Source organism: Myotis yumanensis, unplaced genomic scaffold (assembly GCF_028538775.1).
Source record: "Myotis yumanensis isolate MYYU_CA2020_CCGP unplaced genomic scaffold, mMyoYum1.0.hap1 SCAF_1, whole genome shotgun sequence".
Taxonomy (NCBI): domain Eukaryota; kingdom Metazoa; phylum Chordata; class Mammalia; order Chiroptera; family Vespertilionidae; genus Myotis; species Myotis yumanensis.
The window spans coordinates 91962330-91990283 of record NW_027223752.1 but is presented as its reverse complement, the minus strand read 5'-3'; the positions used below and the strand labels follow the sequence as shown (position 1 = coordinate 91990283).

Sequence of the window (27954 nt, the reverse complement as noted above, 5' to 3'; positions counted from 1 at the left end):
AGGGGCTTGGCCCTCGCAGCTGCAGTGGCTTGCCTTGGTTCTCGCAGCCCTGGCTTCATCCAGAAGGTTGTCCAGTCCAATTAGCATATTATGCTTTTATTATTATAGATTATGGAATTTTATTTGCTAACTAGAGGCCCGGTGCACGAATTCATACATCGGTGGGGACCCTCAGCCTGGCCTGCACTCTCTTGCAATCCGAGACCCCTTGGGAAATGTTGGACTGCCATTTTCAGCCCGATCCCATTAGGCCAGGCTGAGGGACCCCACCGGTGCATGAATCCATGCACCAGGACTCTACTATGCATATAAGTTCTTTGGTTAATCTCTCCCTGTCCTCCCCTTCCCCTTTTCCCTCTGAGATTAATCAGTCTGTCCCATGTTTTTATGCCTGTGCACTGAGCATCTACCCCCTGGTGGTCAATGTGCATCATAGCTACTGGTCGAATGGTAGAAGGTCACTTAGGCTTTTATATATAGATAGATACTAGAGGCCTGGTGCACAAAATTCATGCACTGGAGGGGGGCCCTCAGCCCAGCCTGCACCCTCTTGCAGTCTGGGACCCCTCGGGGGATGTCTAGGCCCACTCTCCTAAGCCGGCAGGTGGACATCCCTCTCACAATCCGGGAGCCCTCACTCCTTACCACCTGCCTGCTTACTGCTCCTTACCGCTCAGCTTGCTGTTCCTTAGCGCTGCCGCGCTCGCCAGCCATGAGCCCGGCTTCTGGCTGAGCAGCGCTCCCCCTGTGGGAGTGGACTGGCCACCAGGGGGCAGCTCCTGCATTGAGCGTCTGCCCCCTGGTGGTCACTGCATGTCATAGCAACTGGTCGTTCTGCTGGTTGTTCTGCCGTTCAGTTGATTTGCATATTAGGCTTTTATTATATAGGATTTTGTTGAAGATTTTGCATGTATGTTCATTAGGGATATTAGCCTGTACTTTTCTCTTCTTTTAGCATCCTTGTCTGGTTTTGGTGTCAGGGTAATGCTGGCTTCATAAAATAAGTTTGAAAGAATTCCCTCCTGTCCTATTTTTTGGAAGAGCTTGAGAAGGGTTGGTATTAATTCTTCACTGGTAAAATTCACTAGTGAAGCCATCTGGTCCTAGGCTTATTTGTTGGAAGATTTTTGATTACTGATTCAATATCCTTACTAGTAATCAATCTGTTCAGATTTTCTACTTTTCTTTAAACATTCTTAAAGATAATTTTATGTCCACTTGAGAGGGGTGAAGAGACTACCAAAACGTAAGCTCCTACCTCTCTGAGCCTCTGCTACCCATAGTCACCATACTGCCCTTGTTGCTGGTTGAGAAGCCCCAAACACTGGAGATCTGCTTCCTGGGTGTTTCCACTCAGATGTTCCACAGACCATTAAAAGAACTACAAGTAGCTTCTTTCCCCCTTCAGCTCCTCGCCTGAATTCCTCATCTCAGTGAGTGACAAGTCCATCTGCCAGAGTGTATGAGCCTGAAACATTCTTAAATACTGGTGACCAAGTCTTATCAGTTCAACTTCCTTCTTCCCATTTCCATTGCTGCTATCTTAGCTCGGGTCCTATTTCTCACTTGGATGACTAGAATAGCCTATTAAAGAAGCACTGTGTAGTCTTGTCCTTGCCAAGCTATTCTCCACACTGATGCCAGAATATTGTTTAAAAACTGCCAATCTAGTCATGCTGGGTATCCTTTAGTGGTTCCAGCTGTTTGTACACCCTGCCTCCTCTGTGAGAAACATTCTTATTGTCACTTCTGACCCTGAGCCAGTCTCACTGAGACTTTTCCTGGAAGGCTCTCCTGATTTACATACATCTGTCACCCTCTGTCTCCCACTGTCTCTACATCACAATGCCTACTTCAGCCAGCACTTAATAGTAGAAATCAATAAATATTAGATGTTGAATGACACCAAAGTCAGTTGAATCCAAAGCCTCCTCTATTCTTTCTCCTCCATGAACCAGAAAATGTAGTATCATTCCCCTCATCCAATGTTTATGGATTTTTTTTCAGGCTTTAGTTTCTAATTCAGTCTCCCCATTCTCCATTAATTTATTTTAAAAATTTTCTTACTTTTCAACTACAGTTGACATATAATTATTAGTTTCAGGTATATAACCCAGTGGTTGGACATTATATAACGTATTAATTAATTACCTCGATAAATCTAACACCATACATAATTGTTACAATATTATTGACTATATTCCCTATGCTATACTTTATATCCCCTCTATGACTATCTGTATCCTTCTCCATTCATTTCCAACCTAAAGTCTTTAAGACGAAAGCAGTGTTTCTCAAACTGCATCTGAATCACCTGAATGACTTGTTAAATGACGTTGGACTCCATACATTCCCATTTAGCAGATCTGGAGTGGGGCCCAGAATTGGCACTTCTAACAAATTCACAGGAGATATTGATGCTGCTGGTCCAGAAACTATATTTTGAAAACCACTAGAGCAATGGCTCACAGCTGGAAGTAAGCATTAGGACATAATCATATCTTGGCCCACTCTACCTACTGAATCCGAATTTTCATTGGGTGGGGGTAGACAGGCTTTTTTTTTTCAGCTTAAAAGCTCCACACGTGACCCTGATGCACTATCCTGGCTAAGAACCATGAATTCAATGATTAACTCCAGGAACTGGGCTTCCCCTTCTCCCCAAGCCTTATTTTTCACACCCCCTCCAACTTTCAACCCTGCTCTCCAGTCATATGGAAAAGCAGGCAATCTGATGATTCCAGACCTCCGCTCTCTCTCTCTGAGCCCGGGATTAGTTTTAGTTATTCATTCATGCATCTATTCATTCACTGAGCTCTAGCATTTGCCAGGCACTGCACCAGATTCAGAGCAGTGTGGTAAACACAAAAGACGTAGCTCTATCTCATGGAGCCCACCCCATTGCTCTGAGTTCCCCATCTCTCTCATTGCTTTCTCTTCTCTCTTATTGCACAGACAAATACTGGCTTAACATGCACTGCACTGTCTTGCTAGACTGTAAATTTCATGAAAGCAGAGGCTGTGGTCTGTCTTTGTAGATGCTCAATAAACGTTTATTCATATTAAGCTGAAAAGCTCTGCCCCTGACCTTGCCCTCTTTCAAAATTCATCTCCAGAGTCCTCTGACTGTGATGTCTTTCCTGACCTGCTCTGACTCACTCCCACCAGTCAGAACAGCTCTGCCTTCCATGAACCCCACCCTTAACCTCATGCAGATTTTAACTCAGCATTTGTCATCTTTTATTCCATATTGTTTACAGATCTGGCTCCTCCTACCAAACTCTGGGCCTCTCAAAGTCAGGGACCATTTTATTTTGCCTTTTAATTTCTGTACTTCATATAGCAGGTACATATAATACTATTTGCCAAATCAATGATGAAGTCAATTTTGTTTTCACTGAAGCCTACTTTGCTAAGTTTTGCCCAAACTTCCTTGTGGCTTTAATAAATATTCTTAAGATTCTTTGCAGTTCTCCATAGTAGAAGAGACCATAATTTAAATTTCATAAAGTATGGAATATGCACAACATGGAATTTAAGGGGAAAATGTTTATCAATGGTCCGAATAAAATCCTTCAGAGAGAGAGCAAAGCATGACTTACGGATTGCCCACTGCATTCTGACCCAGGTTTCTGAGTTGAGGTCTTAGCTCCATCTTACACCATCATCCTGGACAAGCCAGTCTCCCAGCCTTTTTGCTTACCAGTTCCATCATTTATAAGCTGAATAAAAGACATGGTTTGTAATCTAAGTCTTGCCAGCAGGTAGGATGCCAATTAACGAATTCAACAGAATCTTTGAAATTCATGTAAAAAATGAATTTTTTGCAGTAGAAAGAAGTGTTGGGAAAAAAGAGGGTTATACTTTACAAAATCTATAAAACGTAGGTGTTCTTAACAAACTCTGCTCAGGGCATCATGCCATGAACATAGTAGGTCTTCAATGAATATTTATGGAATGAAAGGAAACAACCCATCTATAAATGCTTTCATTTAAATTGGCGGGAATCAAAAAGCACCAACCTGCTCTCAGAGGAAAACTTGTTGGGTGACTCAGACATTGCATATCCCCCAGGAAGCCACAGTTTCCCACTTCGCAATGCTGGAACCAGTGCCAAATGTCCCCCACAGGCAAACACACTCTATGACTAAAGCTTACATAGCCTCACAAGCATTCGGGGACATCTTCCAGCCAAACCTATTCATGGCTGCTAAACACACGTTCATAGTTGTGCACCTTGGTACACACCTGTCTGTCAAGCCAGAGTGGTAATTTCATTTCTAAATGATATTTTGGTTGTGTAAAATTCTTAGAAATGTAATATCATTATTCGATCTAGAATCTGAGTCCTCCGTTGGGTAGTCTAGTGCATTTTTTCAACTACATGCTCTTTTTAGCATGGGTGTAGACATGGGAAGGAAATAAAAAAAATATATGAATTGTACCACCAACTTAATTTTCTCTTCAGTAGATTGGAGATCTGCATATGGAATGAAGACCCTAGAAAGCCCACACTATTCCCACAATTGCTTATCAGAAACAATGATCAGTCTATGCAACAAAAGAAAAAGTTAATGAAGTTTGTGTGTCATGGAGCAGATAATTTTACAAGGCAATGTTCTTAAGGTTTCAGAATTAAGGATTTGACTGTGGGAGCAAAGAGTCTTGGGGGCAGAACAACCCAGATAACCTCACCCACATGCATTTCTCACACAATGCTTTTCTGTGTGTAAACAGAAAGTAGAAAATAGTATATGGTTTTTGTCCTTAGTATTAAATAGCTGCTTTTTCTTCAGCACACTCTTAAATTTCTGCACAATGCACAGCCTTCAGTACCCCAAGGAGCATAAACAAAAGATATCAGGCAAGTTCACCTACTCCCACGTCCCTGAACAATGCTTGTTGTTAACTAAGCAATTCCCAGGGCAGATTTATGATTTGTGGAGCCCAGAGTAAGTACTCAGGTTGGGTCCTTGGAATCTGAGGTCAGAAGCACGTGGTGCCCGTTCAGTCTCCAGGGCTTTAGAAAACATGAAAATGTGACCTAAAGTTTGTGCTTGCGTGTACACCAGAGATCACTTAGGCATTTAGGGAAATTAAAGCACATTGAGGCTTCAAAACAGCTTATTGTTTATGCTCCAAGTTTTAACCTTTTCTTTCTTATTTGCTTCTATGCTTTTCTTCTTGTGAATAAATGTCTACTGAATTAAATGCGTAATCAAATATATATGTAAAACGTCTATGGATAAAAGAAATCCTGACAGAGCAACAAAATATATAGAAAAGTAAATTTAAAAATGTATTTCTCAATTCTTAAACAGAATTATGACTTTGATCCTTTTTCTGTATTCTTAGATCCTGGATCATAGCACAAGACAGAATCTGTAGTCAGCATACTTAATTTATCCCAAAAATTTATATGGGGATGTAAAGTCCAATAAAAACTCTAAGTACTTAAAAGATAACTGCAAACAAGTACCTAAAAAGATTTCTTTTCCACCTGCCTTTCAGGAAATATTTTAGCTAGCGTTACACCTCATAGGGTAATAAGATGCTCTTAATATGTAACAGACTTGGGGGAACAGTGCCTCTCCTTAGTTGTCTGGCTCAAGTATAAAAGTAAAATAGGTTACTGCTTCCATTTTTATGAGTATAATTACTATCAAGTCATTAAAACTATGAAATAATTAAACTTCATTACTACTCTTTTACTGTTTAATTTTTACCTACTAAATATTAGCATTAAGCTAGAAGAGACAAAAAAGAAAAAAAATATATATATATATATACAATGTTTGCATAACTTTAGAGCCATTGGAAATATCTGAATGCATGGTAATTATTTAGAAGATGGGTAGTTAATATAATGTAAATACGGCCATATGTCTCAGGCCAAATAAAACTGCCCATGGGTTACTGATGTTGCTGGGTCCTTTCACTCACCCTAGACCCGTGATTGGCAAACTGCGGCTCACGAGCCACATGCGGCTCTTTGGCCCCTTGAGTGTGGCTCTTCCTAACCTTAGGAGTACCCTAACTAAGTTAATAACAATGTACCTACCTATATAGTTTAAGTTTAAAAAATTTGGCTCTCAAAAGAAATTTCAATCGTTGTACTGTTGATATTTGGCTCTGTTGACTAATGAGTTTGCCGGCCACTGCCCTAGACAATTCAGATGCTAGTCTATTCTTCCAGTTGACTTTACAATGAAGCAAACCGGCCAGCCATGGTCTCTAAACAGTTATTAAATATCTACATTTTTCAGGAAAATTATGTTCTACAAAGGTTCTGGTGTTTAAAAGATCCATAGACAAGCTTTAAAAGAATGGTTACGCCTAAAAAGGGGGAAATACACTGAAAAATAAATTTATAAAGAAAAACCACCAATACTATAGGCACAATATAGTCACACAAAGACTGGTAAAATCACAAGGCTGTTTTTCAATAAATCATAACAAAGTGAGGAAGTTCTGGGTTAGGTGACAGAGGCTGGTAAAATCCACAGTCTTCAATTCTATGGATGTTGACTTAATGCAGACTCATCACTATTATGAAAAAATAATTGGAGTTTATCTCTTTTAGATCCCAAGCCATTTCTATATAGAAAGGGAAACATCTCTCAAGGCACGAATGAAAAAGAACATAAATGCCTACCTACTCTAGTGAGCTGCTTCTTATCTGTTACCGAGGGAGGAAATGCCTGCCTCACGCCTACCAGTGCAAAATCACCGAAAAAGTGGAGATTATGAGGATAAAACAACACAAAGAGTAGTTCCCTACCCTGTGCCTCCCACTGCATGAACTTTTGACATATCAGCAAACTCTTCCTTTCTCTTGCTGCCGCTGGTGTACTGCTCGCTGTACAGCTTGAGGGACATCTGCTCAACAGCATCTCTTTGTGCTTCCAGGTAGCATAGCTGAACCTCGGCCTAGAGAGAGAAACAAAGAGGAATTGCTGTTTTAATCCAGAAGGAATGCATTTCAAGTGAGGTGTAACAACTCAAAGAATGCGAATTGTTCGTATCATTATACTGCTCCTTTTCAGGTTGGATTTAATGGGATCAGCTGGGCATATTCCAGAATTATATTTTAGCTCTGAATCTTATAAGTTCCTCCTTAAAGTAGAGCCTGAATAAATGAACTCTCAGAAGACTTGGTAAATATCACAAAATATCCCTGAGATCATAATACTGTATGATAAGACTTTACATAAAAATTCTGTGAAATTCCTTAAGAATATTCTTCTTCATATTTGCCACATATGTAACATTTATTTTTTAAAGACCCCCCTCTAACCCATACATTTGCATGGACACATATTCTGAATGCTTCTCATTATCTTTCCTGAGGAGAATAAAAAAGCCTAGTACTAATTCTAATACCTTTTCAATAATGATAACAGACTTCCTTTATTACATTTTTTTGTTCTCTGTATTATTGTCTTAATAATTTTAAAATAGAGGGAATGGTGGTTTTGCCTATGTGCAGGTTTGAACTGTTAAATCTTTCATAGTTATGTGGGCTCACTGCAGTAAGGAGAGGTAGTAAGTTCACCATGCTGTTTTCTATCAAACTGAGGACAAAAGAATGCTGAATAATATTTGGCATGGAAATGTATTAAATAGATGCTTTATATATTACAGCTGTTGTGATCTCTGTGGCTGCAGGGTTCCCTAGTACACCAGATGAGACCAGGAATGAAGTGTTCTCGGTGGCATGCTTGCCCCTGCATGCATGCATAGCAAAAGGGGGAGGCAATGCTGAGTTCATGTGCTCTACAGACCAGTGGAACTCTTATTTTCTTTTGACACACTTTACTAAATCCAAGAACATCCACTGACATTTCTTATAAGCCTTAAAACTGCTACTTCTTTATATTTTAAACCACCAATACTATAGGCACGATATAGTCACACAAAGACTGGTAAAATAACAATTCATGCATGGGTGGGGTCTCCCAGTCTGGCCAGCGATCAGGACCAATCGGGATCATCTTGCCCAGTCCCTGTTGGGACGATCAGGGCCAGCCAGCCGGGGGGAAGGACCATGGGAGATTGGCTGGCGGGGGGGAGTGACTAGGAGAGGTTGGCCAGCTGGGCGGAGTGGTCATGGAGGTTGGCTGTGGGAGTGCACTGACCACCAGGGGGCAGCTCCTGTGTTGAGCATCTGCCCCCTGGTGGTCAGTGGATGTCATAGTGACTGGTCGACCAGTCATTGGATCATTGGGTCGTTTGGTCACTGAGGCTTTTATATATATAGATTACATATTCTCCTAGAAAAGTAGTTCTGGGTAGTTGCCAGAATTCTATAATATGTAAGGAAGGTCAAATCAGACACAACCTTCTACAATTTGTATCCAGAGCCAACTGTGGCCTTTTGCCTAGTCTCTAGTTTTATAGACTCAACCTGGGAGTAGAGGGGAGTGTTATTATAAAGTGTCAGCTTCTTAAAAGTGCAACTCAGGACTCAGTAAAGGAAATGGGGAGCATATGAAATCTAAGATATCAGTCCATTCTAGAGTTCCTACGTTGTTGCTGTCACAAGCAGCTAATCATTACTGCTCTGCACTGCCAAGGAAGAGCTTTTGAAAAATACTAAAACTACTTTATTCACATAATTGAAGTTTCAGAAATCAGTTAAAAAGGTCATGTGAACTTGCCCAAACTAATTGGCTTGAGTAAGAATGGACTCAACTGGATTAAGAATTATGTCAAACACTAGAAACAAAAGATAATGTTTTATGGAGCATATTCAGTTTGGGGGAGAAGGGTGTGGCTGGTGAGAAGACACAAAGGAATTTAGCACCTTTATTAAGGATGACAAATAGGAGGAATGGAGCATGTTAATGGCATTACAAGACAAGTCTCAACCAAGAGACATGCAGATATCATAGAACTTGGAGGAATAATACCTAGAGACCTAAGAATGGTTTTTAAAGGGGGGAAGGTATAAAATTGAATATAGGAAGTCAATAATTAGAAAAAAACAATAAAACATAGTTCTCAAAAGAGCACACACCATATTATGTGATTAAATCAATGTGAGATAACTGAGCGATGTTGAACAATAGCCAAAGAGCTTAAAAACAATAATTTTCCCAAATGCCATCCCCACTCCACTCCTCCCCTCATCAAAGCTATAGGGATAATGAGGAGGTCATCCCACACCAAGAATTCTATTGGGAACCCCATGAGAATAATGCTTCTGCACCATAAGGTGCCAAGGGGCATGTTTGATTCTGAGAGGTTCTTGTTCGTTTTTAACCATCCTCTGGTAACAAGCTTGTTCTGGGTAATGATCTCACAAATGTGTGTTACTGGTCACAAAAAGGATCATAAGGAGGGATGTTGACTTAATGCAGACTCATCACTATTATGAAAAAATAATTGGAGTTTAGCCCTTTTAGGTCCCAGGCCATTTCTGTATAGAAAGGGAAACATCTCTCATATAACAGGGATACATGAAAAGGACTTCAGAGAACAATGCTGAAAGCAACTTGAAAGATAATTAGTCGCCCAACAAAAATGATTGAAATGTTGCAATCTAAGGCTTTTATTGCACAATATCTCACTGGCATTTGACATAAAAAAAAAACCTTCCCGGCACAACAAGGAGATGAATTAGATGGCCCAAGACTTTCCTATCCATCTCTATTTCTATCTCTGTTTTCAGTGATTCATTCCTAAACGTGATGATAAAGATAGAACCAAAGTAGCTGCTTCTGCTAAGGTTGAATAGCTTTGCAGTCTAAATATCTCTGTAAGCTGGCTTCACTTTTCTTCATACTATATCTTAGTCCAAAGGTAAATCTTTAGGTGGAAGATTTGAAGAAAATGCAGTTCTTACAAAAATAACATTGCATCTTTGATTAAAAGAATTTTATTTATTAGCATTTATGATAACAGTGGATACTTTTTAAAGTTAATATATTTTACAAATGAAAACTTAGCCTGATTAAATAATATTACTGATGTGTAACCAACAAGATTTGGCAACTTACTCATTAAGGAAAATAAGAAGAAACAAGGGGGAAGACCCACCTCACATTTCCTGGGAGTAGGAGTATCAAAAGAGCAATGCTATGGTAGATGGAGCAAATAAGCTGGATTTGACCAAGTATTTTGTTTGAGGTACTGAGGGAAACCCAAAATGAGATATTTAGCAAGCAAGTAAAAATGTTAAGACTGAAATATAAACCTAGAGGTAACAGTCGGCATTGGGAGATGAAATCAGAGTGCCCTGGAAGAGAAGAGATGATAGGACGAAAAAAAGGATCAGTTCTCATTTACTCTGGTCTAAGCCTGTGTTACAGCTTGGCTGACCTAATGAGATGGATTCTCAATCGCTCTTCCTCCATCCTTCTTCGCCATCCCCATACCCACGTTATAGATGGTTCATTAACTAAATTTTTGCATCACATCTGGGATTACTGCTTGTTGAATGGCTTAATTCTGGACATCTTTTCTTTATTATACTCTCTTCTGTGGCTTCCAATGCCATCAACATAGTAATGGCTTCCAAGCCTCTCCTCTGAGCTCCACACTATGTACCTAACCAACCACCTGACATCGCTACTTGGATTTACTTTAGGTATAACTGTTCAAAACAGAACTCTCAATTCTCATCCTCCCCTCTTTCCCCAAGACATTCCCTACTTAGGCCTTTCCTTTTAGAGAATTGGCCCATCTGTTGCCCAGGTCAGGAACCTAAAAGTAACCTTGGACTCCTCCTTGCCTTCATTTACCACAGCCAGGTACTCCCTCAAATCGGTTGAATCCTCTTCCAAAATGTCTCTCCAGTCTGTTTTCCAGTCTGCAATGCTGCCAGCCTGATCCAAGCCTGCGTACAGCAATTATCTCCTAACATGTATTTCCCCTCACCCATTGCTGCCTGGTCTCTTCCCTTACAGTGGCTAGAGGTTTCATACTGCAATTAGGCCTAAAAAACACACTTCTCCCATGACCCATAAGTTTTGATTCCTGTCTACCTCAGACCTCATGTCTCCCTCTCAGAACTACTTACCTCACTCTTGATCACCATGCCCCTGTCATCCTTGCCTTCTTTCTGCTCTTTCCTGTCTCAGGGCCTTTGCGCATACTGTTGCCCTTCTCTAGAACATTCTTTTGCTAATGTCTTCTCATCCTTCAGCTCTCAGCTGACATGTTACTTCTCAGAAAGGCCTTCCCTGACCACCCTATCAAAAGCAGATCCACTTTATCTTTATTTTGGAACCGTGGTAATTTCCTTAACAGCACATATCACAGCTTAAATGTTTGTGTTTGTCTCAACTTTTTCTGTCTCTGTCTCAAGACTCCACGCTCTACAAAGGAACTTTGTTCTCCATGTCTCCTTTGTCGTTTTATAGTCCCAGTTATTTGCAGAGCCCCTGTATGTTCCAACTATTGCCAAACCTTTAACATAATGTATGGATTCAACTGTGGCCCCTCCCCTACCCCTTTGTATGTTCAAGCCATAAACCCCAAGTGACTGTATTTGGAGATTGGGTCGTTAAGGAGGTAATTAAGGTTAAATGAAGTAACAAGGGTTGGGCCCTAATCTAATAGGAATGGTGTCCTATGAAGATGAAGAGTAGGACACATAAAGAAAGGGTCCTCTAAGACAGAGTAAGAAGGTGGTCACTCACAAGCTAGAAACCAAACCTGACAACATCTATATCTTGGCCTTCCAGCTTCCAGAACTGTGAGAAACCAATTTCTGTTCTTTAAGTCGCCCATCTATAGTATTTTGTTATTGCCACTCTAGCAGGCTAATCCATATAGTAAAGTTAGGAACACTGCCGTTTCATCTGATGTTTAATACAATTGCTTTGCTGCTTATCATTAGTAGCATGTCTTCCCCTTTATTTTGTATGCACCTGGAGCCCAAATCACTAGAGATATACCTCTTCAAATTTAGATTACAAATTAATAATTTAGTCAGAACACAAGACACAGTGTTCTAAAATATTTTATTTAAATTTGGGTTGGTGTGCGGTGATCCAAATTCAATGATCTTTGGAGCCTGAATAATTATTCAACTGTCTACTTCCCTCTAATATTGTGTCTAATAACAAAGTAGCTAGCCCATGATAAATTTTGGGGAGTAAGTTTTAGTCATTCTAATAATCTTTAAGGATTAAACACATAATCACTTTTATAAGCACATACAGATATATGCCTTACCTTTACCCTAAAAAGCACTAATTTAGTAAGAAATATCAATTATCTATAATAATAAAAGTGGAATATGCTAATTAGACCAGACATCCTTCCGGATGACCTTCTGGATGAAGCCGGGGCTGCAAGGTGCCTGCCGGCGGCTGAAGGGAAGCCTGGGTCCCGGGTCCCAGAGGGAAGCTGGTGCCGGCAGATGGGGGAAGGAAGGCCTACTCTTGCACGAATTTCATACATTGGGCCTCTAGTTTCATTATAACTGCACATCCCAGCATCCTTTGTTAAGTGTCCCAATAATGTTAGAGTTAATTTTACTTTCTTAACTCATGCCTCTGTAGGTGTGCCTGGTCACTTATACACAGACTATACTTCATAGCTTCCAAACACATCTTCCCTCCTGCTTGCATCTGGGCCCATGTTCTCAGCCTCCCCTCCTGTTTCAGTGGAAATCGTCCAGGCTTCTAAGACCAGTCCCCTGCATATGTGCACCAGACCCCCTCTAAACTGCACAAAGATGATCCCTCCCACAGCAAATTGCTCCTCTCTCCTAAATCATTTTCTGCTCTACTGTATTAGTCACATTAGTACATTAGCCCCACCCCTCCCACCTCCCTACAAAATGTTTTTCCCATGTAAGAAAAAAAAGAAAAACTAATCTCTAGATGGCAATTGACGTCAACCTTCCTCTGGCTTTATCTATACTCAATATGTCTAATTCTTCTCCTATTTTTTCTTGAACACACTCCAATCAAGCTTTCGTCCACATCCCCCATGCTAGCATTCAGTCCACATCTCCTATGCGAGCAGTCAGCCCCAGCAGGGCTGGTAGACACTTTCTAGGGGCATTTGGTCTTGTTTGCAGACAGCTCAGTCCCTCACCTCTCTCAGGTCTTTGCTGAAATGTCATCTTCACATTCAGATCTTCTACTTAAGACTTTAACTCACCCCTACCTGAAGCGACCCCTATCCTCCTTCATACTTACTCACCACATCTAGCTTTAGCCAAAATTTACTTTGCATTGTCCATCTTCCCCAACCCCCATGGACTGGAAGCCCCATGAGGGCAGCAACTTGTATCTATGTGTTCATTGCTATATCTCCAGCACTGAGCACAGCACATGGTATGTGACAGCCACTCAACAAATTGTCTGAATAAATTTTACCGAGTTAAAAAATCTGAAGTGGTTTAAAATGTACAAAGAAATAAAACAGAGTTGGAGTCTGTAGCCTCAGCTTGCTTTTTAAAATCATTGGCTTCATTCTCCCTCAGAAAGAAGATTATTTTTGACACAAATAAAAATTATTTAAAAGATATATATTTTTTCTAGGGTATATATTAAAATATATACTTTCCTCTAGGAAAAAAAAGAAGGAAGAAAAGAAAAGCTTCTTTAATTGAAGAATCATTTGGTAATGTGTTGTTCTGCTAACAAAGTGATCTTACCTACTGAACATTATATTAGAAACTAACCATGGTGATCACATACATACAGAATGAAACTTCAGCTATTGTCCTGTGTGGCAACCTTCACAATCCATTTCAAAACACAGTTTTAAGTCTTCAGGGCAGGGGCTTGTTTTAGTTTCATAAAATCTGATTTTCCGTTTAAAAAAAATAGTCATTTGAACTTTTGGAAAAGACATTAACAATGCCACAGGTTGTGTGTGTGTGTGTGTGTGTGTGTGTGTGTGTGTGTTGTTTAACCCCTAGAGTGCCGGGAGCACTATCGCGCTCCTCCTGCGGTGTCACTATTACATGCTAGTAGTTCACTCTTTATGTGGGAAAACAAATTTAAAAACCTTAGCTCAAAATGCCTTGGCAGTTTTAGCACAGTTCCTAGGATATTGGTTGGCACTCAAAGGGTTAATTAGGAAATTGAACCCAGAAAGAAGGATTTATTTAAAAAGTTAAAGATATTTATACTTTAGGAAATATTTTAATATAAGTTATTTGAAACAGTCCACACTAACTCAGGACAATCACAGGATCCTTCAATATAATAGGTGAGAACTGTACTTTTTCTGGCAATGATTTGTCATTGGGGAATGATTTCCTACTTTTACTACACAGTTTTGTTTTTTTTAACCTTTGATGTAGTATCTCTAAGCACATGCCTTTTTCTCTTCTTGTACAAATATGTAATACTAGAGGCCCAGTGCACAAAATTCATGCATGGGTAGGGTCCCTAGGCCTGGCTGGCGATCAGGGCTGATCAATCGGGGGGCCCCTGCTGGCACCCACCTTGGCTGGCCTCGTGCCACCTGCTCACCAGCCCCCCCCCCCCCAATCCCCCCCCAACCCCCGCTGCTGCTGCTGGTCCAGGCCTGCTGGTTGGGGGCAGCTCCTGCATTGAGCATCTGCCCCCTGGTGGTCAGTGCACATCATAGCGACCAGTTGGTCCACCAGTTGTTCCGCTGTTTGGTAGATTTGCATATTAGACTTTATTATATAGATACTTTCTCTCTTTCCTCCCCAAAGTATCCCTCTTGCAACTGGCCCAGATTGCTTCCTTCTGGAAACACCTTTAGGCCTCAAGGCCTTGACAAGCTCTTTCAGGTTTGATTAGAATCTTCACTTGGAAATCTCCATTCTTTTACTTATCAGTTTCCCATACTCATTCTAGGATTTAGAGTTGTCACCTTTATGGTGTTGGTGTAAGAATGAAATCATAATATGCAAATTGACCAAATGGCCAAACAGCAGAATGACCGTCCCGACGACCTTCCGGAGGAAGCCGGGGCTGCGAGGGCCGAGGCAGCTGGGGCTGCGGGGCCTACCCTTTCAGGAATTTCATGCATCAGGCCTCTAGTTTTGTATATTTTTGCCTTTGTCATCATTGCTGGTGATTCATAATTTCCTGAAATAACTCATCTTAGGGATTGAATTCAAAGTGGATTTCTTTTGTCCAGAAATGAACCCTGTAAGACATTTTTTTCACATACTTATGATCAGCTACATTCTGGTTAAATACAAATAACATTTGGTATTACAACGGATGAGAATTTCATGTTGTTCTTTAGTCCCTCGTGCATGACTGAGTGGGATACTGTGCTTTAGCCCTGTATTTCTTCGGAGTAAAGTTGATTAAGAGCCTCCATTTATTCATTTAACAAGTTTGTCCCAAGAATCTCTTACGTGTCAAATGTTCAGTAAGATACACATCTGGGCCAGACATGGTGCCTGCCCTCAGGGAACATATAACTTAGAATTATAGAAAAATTATACTGAATAATAGGAGCTAAAATATGAATTCAATATTATACTTCAAAAATGTTGCCAAAGAAACAATTCGTTTGTTGGAATGTTCTTTTTACCATTGGATAAGAGAGTCATAAAAGTATTTAAAAACATAAATATTTTCCCATTGTTAAAAATTAAATATATATAAAAATTTTAACAAGAATCTCAAAGCTATTTCAATATTACACTCAACAAAGACTACTGTAGATACTAATCTCTGTACATTAGGATACAAAATTTCTACAAACATATTGGCAGCCCCAGAAGAACTAACTTAGGTTCTCAAGGTTTTTTTTATATTTATATTCATGGATAACTAACTCAGGACAAATGCAAAAGATAACTGATTTAAGTAAAAAATATTGTATTTATATCTTTAAAAAGTAATCTTTATTTCTATTGACTTGATGCTACTTACAAACCATTAAGAACATTCACTATAATGTTTAGAAAATTCAATTTTAAAAGTATGTCCTTCAATATATTTGTTAAATAGTAAGTAAGCATCTTTACACAAATCAGAAAAATTAACATCAACGTTATTTTCATTATTTCTTCTGCATTGATTTGTGTTAAAGAAAAATGTCCTCTTCCATTTTAATGATAGAGGAGATATTTATTAACAGCAATACATCCACCTAACTAATATAAAGAACAAATACATCACACAAGTGCATCTGTGGAAAGCCTGATCCACCACTGTCCTCCTCGTCTTTGTAATGCAAGTAGTTAGAGTCATTAAAAATTCAGCATTTTATGTCATGAGCCAGGGTGGGAAGAGAGGATGATTACACTGTGCCGACTGGAGGGGATGATTAGAATTCCAATGTTTCTCCATTACTGTTTCCTTAGCAGATTTCTGTACAATGACACAGGCATCAAGTCTGTGTTTGTGTTCTATGACTGTGTTCTTATTCCCATCTTCCAAATTTCACTATAGCAAATCCTTACTTACTTTCTGGCAGAAACAAAAAAATTAAAGATGTATAATGTGAAGATATAATCTTAGCTTCTCTTGCCCTGCAGGACTGGCGGTTCCTTCCCACATACAATTATGCTGGCAAACACAGCTATTAACTCTATCTGACTATAGCATGCACTCCAGCTCCTTTGAAATTCTATAGAATACTGGTCCTTAGATGGTGATAGAAAGGAAGGAATGAAATAGGAACAACAAGAATTATTTTACATACTAATAATAACAATTTAGTTATCAAAACAGAACTGAACAAGTGTGTCTTTATACTGTTCTTTTAAGAACTTAGCCTCCTAGGGTTCTAATAATCACGGCCCCTGGTTCAGGAATGCACAGCAGCACTCAGCCCAGTGCTATATCCTCATTTCAAAGAGAATCATTCAAACCGACATCCATCCTGTCAAGAATCTCGACTTTGAGCTGCTAATGTAGAATAAAAATCAATATAAATTTTGATCATTTGATGAATATTTACTTCTTGCTTTAGTGTTTGGGGATTTAGAATTGAAAAGTGCTGAATCAAGTCATTTTATTTTTTTGTGTTTGTGCCAACACCAATTTACTACCCTCCAGAAAGTTCCGGAACAAGATGTCTCAGGTGGCATAAACGTGGGTTTTTCCTGTCAATCATAATGGTGTGTCAGTAGGGAACCCTAATCATTTCCCTTTCATACTCTCAGTGTTCCAAAAAGGAATATTTTGATTACTTCCCAGGAAAAAGTAAACTTCCTCATTTAGACACACTACTGTAAGCCTGGGTGCCTGTTGTTTTTGGCATTCGGCTGAGCCTAAAGTGATATGATCTATTAAAAGTTAAACACTTTATCTTTGGCTCTAAGGGTAGTGCACAAAAATAAATAAATAAATAAATAAGAGTTTCCATATGGAGTCCTCTATAAGCAGCAGTGAGTGTCACCCCCAAGGCAAAGAGCTTTTATAAAAGTGCCATCTTTCTTCATGCAGTTTTTGTTAAAAAAAAACAAACAAACAAAAAAAAAACAAGAAAATATCAACTAACTGCTCTAATCAACAGAACAACTTCATAATAAAAAAGACTTTAGATTTTTTATTATAAATTAAAAGAAAATGCACTATAGACAAGTAACTCTAAAAGAACTTGGAAATTGAAATGTGATTCCTGTGTAAGGCCAGTTACATGAGTAAAGCAGCATGCCATCATCTCTATTATGATACTTTGATATCTATCTGTCTATCTATCTATCTATCTATCTATCATCTATCTATCGAGAAAGAGAGAGAGAACAGAACAAGAGTATTATTCTTACAAAATGCTTCCATTGTGATTTTTTAGAGAATGGTCTTTCCCAATTTGAAAAAAAAACTAAACTAATTGCAAGCACCAAAGAGGTAAGCTATCCTCATTTAAAAAATACAATAAAATCTCACATAAGACAGAGTGGCAGAAGATTCAATATGAAGGAGAAATTTTTGTTGTTTCCTTATAAATTAAATAAAAATAGCAGCTGCCTTTCCCAAAGATGATATAGCCCTGGACAATCACTAAATATTATGTAGACAGATGTTTTAAATAAAATAAGTATTTAGATCACTAGATACCTTGCTAGATATGAAGGCAATTATAGGATGTCTTTGTTAAATTACATTTTTCATTTTTGTGAGGGAAAAAAGAATTGTCCTGGAAACAGCACCGACAGGAAATGATCCTATATCTAAAACAGCTGGAGACTGTAACTAATATAAATTTACTTGAAAATAAAAATGCTGTGTGCCTCTGGAGACATGCAGTAACATGCCATAAAAACAGATGGGAATATAAAAGTATTTAAAAGGAGGGAAATATATTTTATCTAGATATTATACTGAGAGGTGATTCACGGATAAATAAGAAATATTTAAAGATGAAAACAGAAAGAAAATCAAAAGTCGTTTTAAAACTTAGATATTTTATTTAAAATTATATTTGTAGGAAATATCAAAATACTTTTTTTAGGAAAAACCCTTTGCTTTTCAACATACTGGTTATTATCAATTTACTAAAGTCAATGAAAATGTAAAGGTGAGAATTATGTTTAATTGGGAAATTCTAATGTTAGTGGAGGATACTTACTATGAGTAAGGGAAGGACCCCTGATGTTAGGTAAGAATATTCCAGTAAATCTCAATGCCATATGTAACAGCCTCCGCATAAAGCTCCCACTACCTTTGTGCATCCTCGCTCAGCTCTACTCTTGCTAACTGTTGAAATAGAAAGATATACTGATAAAGTATATACCTGATATACTAATCCATACCAAATATTCACAGGCATTGACACGTTAACATGATGCCCATCTTCAAGTCCATGAATTTCATTATTCTTCACTGAAATATTGAAATGCACGAATCTGCAATATTAAGTTTACGAAAGGTTATGGGTGAAAATCTATTTTCACAGCAGGGGTGAGAAGAGCCTGGAAAAGACCCCAAGTCTTGGGTGTTCACCTCCCTCATCTATTCCTAAAACCCATCATGGCCTAGTTCCTAGGAATCTAAGGCAGGAGGAGACTGTGCGAGGCTGGGATTTCCTGTGGGGCCCTAATCTGCACAGCCAGGGAAGACACAAAGCTTCAGAAGTTAGTTTACACATGTCAGTGGGAAAGGAGACCCAACAAGGAGGAGAGAGAAATGAGGATACAGGCAGAGGGAAGAGCAAGGAGAAGAGGCTAGTGTATATTATAAGTGTGAAGAGCATTTATCGCAATAGTGCCCACAGAACCCAAACTGAAATATTCTTAAATGAAATTTTGACTTAAACAGAATTCTTTTGTAGGTTGAAGGTGCAATATCTTCAAAAATAAAGCTCTAAACCAGCCGTGGGCAAACTACGGCCCGCGGGCCAGATCCGGCCTGTTTGAAATGAATAAAACTAAAAAAAAAAAAAGACCGTACCCTTTTATGTAATGATGTTTACTTTGAATTTATATTAGTTCACACAAACACTCCATCCATGCTTTTGTTCCGGCCCTCCGGTCCAGTTTAAGAACCCATTGTGGCCCTCAAGTAAAAAAGTTTGCCCACCCCTGCTCTAAACCCAAATTAAAACTCATAAATTTGCTATAGGTTAAATGTTTGTGTCCCCCCAAAAATTTGTATGTTGAAACCTAACCCCCAATGTGATGGTTTTAGGAGGTAAGGTCTTTGGTTAATGGTTAGATCAGAAAGGTGGAGCCCACTTACATGGGATTAGTGCCCTTACAAGAGGCCCCTTTAGAGCTCTCTCCCCCTTCTGCCATGTGAGGACACAATGAAGCAGGAAGCAGGCTCTCACCACACAGGGGACCTGCCAGCATCTTGATCTTGGAATTCTCAGCCTTCAGAACTGTGAGAAATAAATTTCTGTTGCTTATAAGTCACCCAGTCTATGGTATCCTGTTATAAAAGCCCAAACAGACTAAGATAATATCCAATAACACTCACCTCCTTTTAAAAGTTCACCATATAGCCCTAACCGGTTTGGCTCAGTGGATTGAGTGTCGGCCTGTGGACTGAAAGGTCCCAGGTTCGATTCCGGTCAAGGGCATGTACCTTGATTGCGGGCACATCCCTAGTGGGGGGTGTGCAGGAGGCAGCTGATCTATGTTTCTCTCTCATCGATGTTTCTAACTCTCTATCCCTCTCGATCAGTTGCCTCATGCCTGTACCCCGACTGGAGCTGGATCAAACCTGCAAGCCAGGTACATGCTCTTGACCAGGAATCAAATCTGGGACTCTTTGGTGGGAGTGCTGACACTCTAACAACTGAGCTACACTGGCCAGGGCTGCTTAGAGTTTATAAAGTTTGGCTTATGGCTTAGTTTGTTCCTGAAAACGCTTAGTAGCTCACTGCTATTATATCTGGAGAAGACTTCAAAAAAATACAAATACACATTCGTTTTCCTCTTTGATGGCTTCATTCCTACCCATCAGGCATACTGCTATTCTAAGTAAGTGATAGGTTAAACACAATTATATCCTCCTGCTTCCTCCTCACTTCTGTTTACCTCAATTATATATTTTCCTATTCTTTATTTTAGTAGCAGAATGAAAAAGTGAACTAGTTGTATCTCCTAAGTCAAAAGATTAATTATAAAAGAATCCCTAAACATCACTGTCCAAAGCAAACAAATTTTAACAGATTGCTCCATTATTATTCTATATTTCCAGTATTCTATAGGCTCCCTTCTTGACAACACAATGGAAGGTATTGGATACTATGCTCACAATCTCCTTAAAGGAAATATCAGACCTCAGCCACAACCAGTATATTGTAACATATCTCCCCTTGGGCACCAGAGTCTTACGGGGCCTGCCTTCTCTGGCCTTCATTGTCCATCACTACTCCTGAGTTGCTCTCACCCTTCCACACACATTCTAACTATGCTAGGCTTTCTCAATTCCTTGAATGACCCAGCTCCTTCCCATCATGGAAATGCTGTCCTGTCTGCTTGGTATATTCCTCCTTTCTTCTTCACATGGTTATCAATTTCATAGCCTTTAGGTCTCATACCCAAAAAATTTGAAAACATTTATTCACAAAAATATATGAACCCCTGTGTTCATTGTATCATTATTCATAGTGCCCAAAGCATGGGAACAACTGAAGTGTCATTCAATAGATGATAGGATAAAGAAGATGTGGTACATATATACAATGGAATACTATTCAGTCATAAGGAAAGATGAAATACTGCCATTTGTGACAACATGGATAGATCATGAAAATATCATGCTAAGCGAAATAAGTCAGAAAGAAAAAGTCAAGCACCATATGCTTTCACTCATATGTGAGATATAAAACTGAAAGCAACAAATGAACAAACAAGAAAAACAAACAAAAACTCATTGACACAGACAACAGTATGGTGGTTACCAGAGAGAAGTAGGGTGGGGGTTGGCAAAGGAGGTCAGATATATGGTGATGGAAGAAGATCTGATTTGGGGTGGTGGGCACACAATTCAATGTACAAATAATGTACCATAGGATTGTATACTTGAAACCTATATAATTTCATTAACCAATGTTACCTCAATCTATTTAATATAAATTAATTAATTAATTAATTAATTAAATTTACCTTACTTGGTCATCTTACCTAAGATATGTATCTCCTATTATTCTCTCTCTCAGGTCTTATTTATTTTCTTTCTAATATTTACTATATCTTACAATTATATTTGCTTGATTGAATGATTCTTTTGCTTATTTACATGTTTATTTGAATGTGTGTATGTTTTGCTTATTTGCTTTTTCTGATCCACATCCCACTAAAATGTAAATTCCACAGGAACCATCATGAAGAGGCTCCCTTTTGGCAAATTTGGGACAATCTAAGCAGCAAAAAGAATTATTGTAGTTGATTGTAGCATTTTGAATAAATAGTAACCAACCAATCTGTAGTATACTTAAAAGAGAGAAAGAAAAAAACATCACTATGGAAGGTGGCTAACTCCTTACCCCAAACATTGGGAAGTAAAGAGGAAAACCTAGGTATTTCACTTGTGGTTTTAAAAAGGAACTGTAGTTCATATGAACTGGACAGCAGGAAGCTTTATAGAAAAAAATATATATGCCAGTTAAAAAATGTGAAAGAAAAAATAGAATTAGAAAACTACCACTTTACAGCCCCTCCAAAAATAAACGATTCCAGCAAAAATCATCAATGGAGTCTAAAACCATTAAGCAAAACTTTAACGGAGAACTAAATATTAACATGTCAAAGAATTGCCCCACAGATGTCCTGCTAATTACAAGGGAAATCTTATCTCTATGGAGAATGCATCTGGCTGTCACCACTTTAGCATCCCAAACAGCAGACAACCTGACACGATAAGATACCTCATGAAACACACACGCCAACAATGTTTAGCCTGTAGGCAAGCAGGCCTCTAGACCAAATTTCCAGTTTATAGGAAATAGGGGATAGAGGGAAAAGTTACAGAACACCACGAAGAAACAGACAAATCTGGAATGTAAGACCAAGATGTCTTGGATCCTGGGTCGACTCTCAACCACTAAGCCACACCAGTTGGGCAAAATAACTGTATTTTTAAAATATGATAAACAACTTGCTTTTTAGTCAGAATCTATGCTCAAAATGAAACTCCCTATCATTTAATTGGACATTTAAAAAGAACTATAAGATTTCATATTTTACATAATTAGATGTATATATTTTATAGTTCCATCCCAAATAATCTATTCTCCTATGAAACAAGTATTGATTTAGTCCTGTTACTTGAATCAGTTTGCAAATTAACAGGTTAATTGGATGTGATAATCCTAGTTTCCCTATCTCTCACCTAAATCAGCTCACTATTCAGTGGGTACCTGGATAAATGCCTACATCATCATTGAGAATAACATTCTGCTTGATCAGGAATCACTTGGTTATAGGATATTGATAATTTGATAATAAATTACATTTATACTTTTATGGCTTGTGTGATTTCACATACATTTTCTCATTTGATCATTAGAACAACCTTGAATTGTGCTCAGGCAGATGAGGTATTATTATTCCCTCTGAACAGATGCAAAAGCCAGAGATCAAATAAATTAGTTTATCCAAAGTCACATAGCTAATGAGAGGAAGAGCCAGGTCCAGTGCTTCTACTAACCATCCCAGGTACCTCTCTGGCCAGCAGTCCAGCAGCCATGACGTCCAGTCCCTAGCCAGTCACTGACTAAGGCAACTGCAAGAGTTGGGGTGTGGCACGAAGTCTCTGTGGAAGGTACCCACATCAGTCACTTTCTGCAAGGCTCAATGTTCCTTGTCCTGTTTTTCTTGGACTCAATCAAAACTCTCTACTATGTTTAAATATCACTCATGATTTAGTGATGAACCAAACATGTTCCTAAAGTGGGTTCCAGGTTCACGTAAACCTCACAGACACCTTTTAAAAGTTTATTCTTATTTAGCACTTGGGGAAAAGCAATTTAACTTTGTATAATTTTTTTCCCTATAATATTTCCCAAGCTTCAAAGCCTCTTATTTTCAGAATTCCCTCAAATGCCTCAGCTAGAATGTAGTGCTCCATCGACTCCTTCCTCCAAGCACCAAAACATCAAAGTTTCTTTCCAGGCTTTTTGAGCGATTCCCCCACAATTAGAAAAGGCCCAGAACACCCATTAGGTTGTCACTTCCTAGCAGATGTTTTCCAGCTGTTCCCAATGTCTTTCTGTTAATGCTCTGCCATCTGCCGTCTTAATGGTGCCACAGTGGGGAACGGATGCTTTGGTGACTTTGCTCTCGAGTTGTAAAACCTGGACCATTGTCTCATCCGGGGAAAGTCCAATCTGCATATCTGTCACATTTCTACAACTAGTTGTTGCACTTATTCCACCTACTAACTAATCAGCATTGAGCCAATTGTGTCATAAAGAATGTAAGCTCTCACTATCACATCTAAGCCTGCATGGCCCTTGGTTAATGGACACACTCACATCTCATTTCCACAATCATACCTCCTGTTATCGATGTCAGCTGACATCTTCTTGCTCAATCAATACTATCCCTTTTTACCTTAACTTTTTAAAACCAGTATGCCAGTACCACATCAGCACAGTAAGCAAGTATGTGCCTTTTGTGTCACCTTGATGATCACACCTTGACCATGGAAATGTCATGTTCATTTGATACTCTTTACAGCTGAATGAAGACAAAGCTGGTCCTCCGAGATGGACAGTCAATGGAGTCGAAGTCTGGCAAGGAAAAGCAGTAACTGGTGCTGATTTCCAGGGGCTGTAAGTCAGTCTGTGACCTAGCTGTGTATGCTTATCGAGGAGATTACCTCTCCCTTCAATTGTGTAGAGTAATGGAACTATTTTTCTGAAACCGTGATTTTATTAGATGTCAAAAAGGTTAGCGCCATTAGCTCCTAATCCTTCCCAAAGACCCAAAGGGAAAAGTTGTTATTGGGACTTCAGCAAATATGACAGTGAATTCAGGAGAGTGGTTATGCATACTAATGGCAATACATGTCTTCAGACATGTATTGATATCTCTAATTCATTATATTAAGATTCTAGCCCACCATATGATAACCCCATGTGCTATCTTCCAAGATAAAGCAAGCTTTCTATGGCTCTCTTCAGTGAGTAGCTGATTTAAAGTATGTGTACTTATGGTCACAAGCCGGATCTGCGTGCAGAATGGTAAACTTATAAACCTGGGACTGAAATAGGATATTAACATCATCCCTGCCAGCATAAACACGTCCTCTGCTCTCATAACACTGACTGTTTTATCTTGAACAAGCAGCCTCTTGCCCATCCCAGCTCATTTTTAACTGAAATTAACAAAAATATCTATCTTTTATTGGACAAAGCTATAAGATCCCAAGCAGTAACTTCACGCTTTACGTGGAGCAGTCATAAAGGTAGCGACAGTGCAACTGTCATGCACTGAAAGGGTAAAGTTCATTCATCTCCACTTTAGTCAGTAAATGTATTTAGTTGTTTTGCAAACACTTAAAGAGTGTTTTCAGCTACAAAACATGCTAGAATTTGATCAGGTGTGCTGATCCTTGTAAGGGATGAAGCCAAGGCCTTTCAGGAGCTTCTATTTAGCAAGGGACACAGAAGTAACAAGGAGTTATAATATAAGGCAGAGTAGTGTAAGAGAAGCAACAAACAGACGCTGATAGTCCCTTGGGAACTGGAAAATACTTCACAGAAGAGGGGTCTTGATGGGTGAACAGAATTTTGACCAGTAGACAAGAAATAAATACAGTTAGGCTGAAAAAAGTGTCTCTAAATGAACCTACCAAACTCTACCATACTTCATATAATCACTGATATTTTGCACCCTTGAGAGTGTTATTTAAGTTTTCAATGCAGTTAATTGAAACCCTACTAGATGCAAATCAAAAGTTTCAGCCTTAATTGAGATATTTTGAAAATTGAACCCATTGCTTCAGGCAGGTGCTACATGAGATTCCATTAATATAGGTAATTAACATTAGCCTCTGCTTTAATTAACATGCACACTTTAATTAGCAAAGCATTAACCAACATTAAAAAATCTGATCTTCATGCATCACAAAAAACTGCAAAGTTATGACTACTATGTTATTTTTCTCCAAGGTTGTAAATCACAAAACAGCCATCACTTTTGAAGTACACACCATATGTAAAATATTAAACAGGGAGATATATACAATATGAGTGAAAACCCCATCAAAATAAAAAAGAATATTCTTTAGAAAGTACAGAGCTAACTGTCTTCAGATATTAAACATTATAATCTTTCAATAATCTTTTGGAGAGCAAATAACTTTGGTAAAAATCACCATAGACTATCACCTTCCTAATACATAATAAACAAATGACTATAATTGAGTTAGCATTATCAGTATGACTACTCACCTCCCAACCTCATCTTATCCTTCCCACGGGACCAAAGAAAGCATCAGTCGCAATGCCATTTAATACCTGAGGTCTCAAACTAGCAGAAACTTAGTTTTAAAAATGGTCTATGTTGTCTTGTTTTATCTTAAGGATTTAAATGTGTTAAAATAGTTCTCTATTGTCAACCTACCATGTGGCTGGTCTACCAACAATTAATTACTAAGGACTCATTTTTGTTAAAAACAAAATTGACTTTCATGTTTTTTCCTTACTATGATCAATTTGATGTGCCAATTTTCAAGTGTCATTAATATTCTGTAAATTGCCTATTTTTAATCATTTTAATGAAAACAGTTTTATTATTATGTGGAATAAATGGTACCCATGTAGCATACCTTTGAATTCTTTTTTCCCAAGACATGCTAAAATTATAGTAAACAATATTGCAAGCCTTTTAAAACACACATTTACAGAAAAAGTGATCATATCCTGATTAAGCATTAAAAACATTCATAGCCCTGGCTGGTGTGGCTCAGTTGGTTGGGCATTGTCCCGTGCACTGAAATGTGGTGAGGTTCAATGCCGGGTTGGGGCACATGCCTGGCCTGGGTTGTGGGCTCGATCCCCAGTAGGAGTGTGCAGGAGGCAACCGATCAATGCTTCTCTCTCATCGATGTTTGTATCTCTTCCTCTCTCTTCCTCTTTCTTTAAAATCAATAAAAATATATTTATTGAAAGCATTGATAATATTTCACAAAATTAAAACAACTAAGTCCCTACTGATCCCCTACTATATGTAAGGCAGTATTTTAGACAGAGAAGCCCACGTGACCATGACAAAAAGTGTTCCTCAAATCTGAAACTGAAAATCACAGAAATCGCAGCCATTGTGGTAAATATTGGTGCAATACGAGAAAAAGAGCCAGCGGGCTGCACTCAGATTTGTAGGCTCATTTGCTGTTTTAAGCAGTTACCAACATTGAAGCTGCTTGTTCCCAGTGACTTCAAAGAGAGCTGGCTTCTCTCCGGTTCTCACCACCCACTGGCCACTTCACTACAGCCTATCCACGGTCAGCATGAGTCAGTAACTTTACTCTTCACTGTCTGAAAAATTAGGCTGAAAAATTGGGACATGAGTGTTCCTTGGCTTTGCAAAACCATTCTCCAAGCCGTTGCAGTGAACTCCTTGGCCCTTTCTCCCATGGCTAATCAGGGCCTGGCCTCCCAGGAAACCAGGTGGGTGCCAGGCATTCTTCCTGGATCAGGGCTGAGGTCAATGCCCTGAAACAGGTGCAAGGGCATGTCTCAATTCTGTTTAAGTGAATTTGAGGAGCATTTATCAAATTTATCTCTATCCTAGACTCCATATTATGACTAAATTCCTTATATAGGGTTGCCATATCTCAGTATTACCCATGCTCTGTCCATTAAATTCACTTGGGTTTTCATTCAGGAAAGGTATAAGCAAGAGGGATAGAGAGAAGCACAGAACCTCAATGTAGAAATGTGGCACCTACCCTCACAGACATCCTTCCAGGTTTTAAGTCCCAAGGCTCTTCCTTAGAGAAGTCTTTCAAGGACGCAAAAGTAGACCCACAACACCAAGTACTGAGCCATTTGCTTAACTGCATATAAATATTTAAGATAAATGCCTTAGAGTGAGAGTTTGTTCTCTACTAACCTGATTTATTTCCCTTCATGCTACAGTAATATTTCTCGGACCACCTGCTTCAAAATCAGCCTGGGTCAGGGGTACTAAAATTCATATACCAAGGCCCAGCTATAACCAAATGAATCCTAGTTTCTGGAGGTCGGTCAGTTTTGACCAGCAATTTCAGATGATGCTCACTCAGAGTAATTCTGGAGAACCTCTGAGGGAAAGAAACCACGACCCCCTATTTATATTACAAGAAATAGTCATAAAAATAAGCAAAATATTCCACACCTAACCTCCTAACTTCCATATAGAGTAATATTGGAGAAAAAAACAGTTTGGGGAGGGAGAAAGATTTATTAAAATAGAGTCTCTTTTGATAATTAAAATTTGATGGGCAGATAAAACTCACATGAAAATAGAAAGATTTATGTGTACTTTGAATATATTTTTATAGTTATCCCTGCTATAAATATTGCTTCAAAATGCATTTTAAGCTTGGAGTTTTCAAACACATTTATTTTTTTTAATTCTATTTTAGAGGAAGAGAGAGAGAGAGA

The 27954-nt window shown here is 38.9% G+C and overlaps 1 protein-coding gene across 3 annotated transcripts in view; it reads right to left on the bottom strand.

The window, feature by feature from the left end:
• Positions 1-27954, bottom strand: part of AKAP6 (A-kinase anchoring protein 6) — a 487918-nt gene that overhangs the window by 138243 nt on the left and 321721 nt on the right. For all 3 annotated transcript variants that reach the window (XM_070427710.1, XM_070427731.1, XM_070427721.1), the window contains exon 8: positions 6782-6930. In XM_070427710.1, the coding sequence (XP_070283811.1) occupies positions 6782-6930 (149 nt within the window). The remainder of the gene's footprint in view (positions 1-6781; positions 6931-27954) is intronic.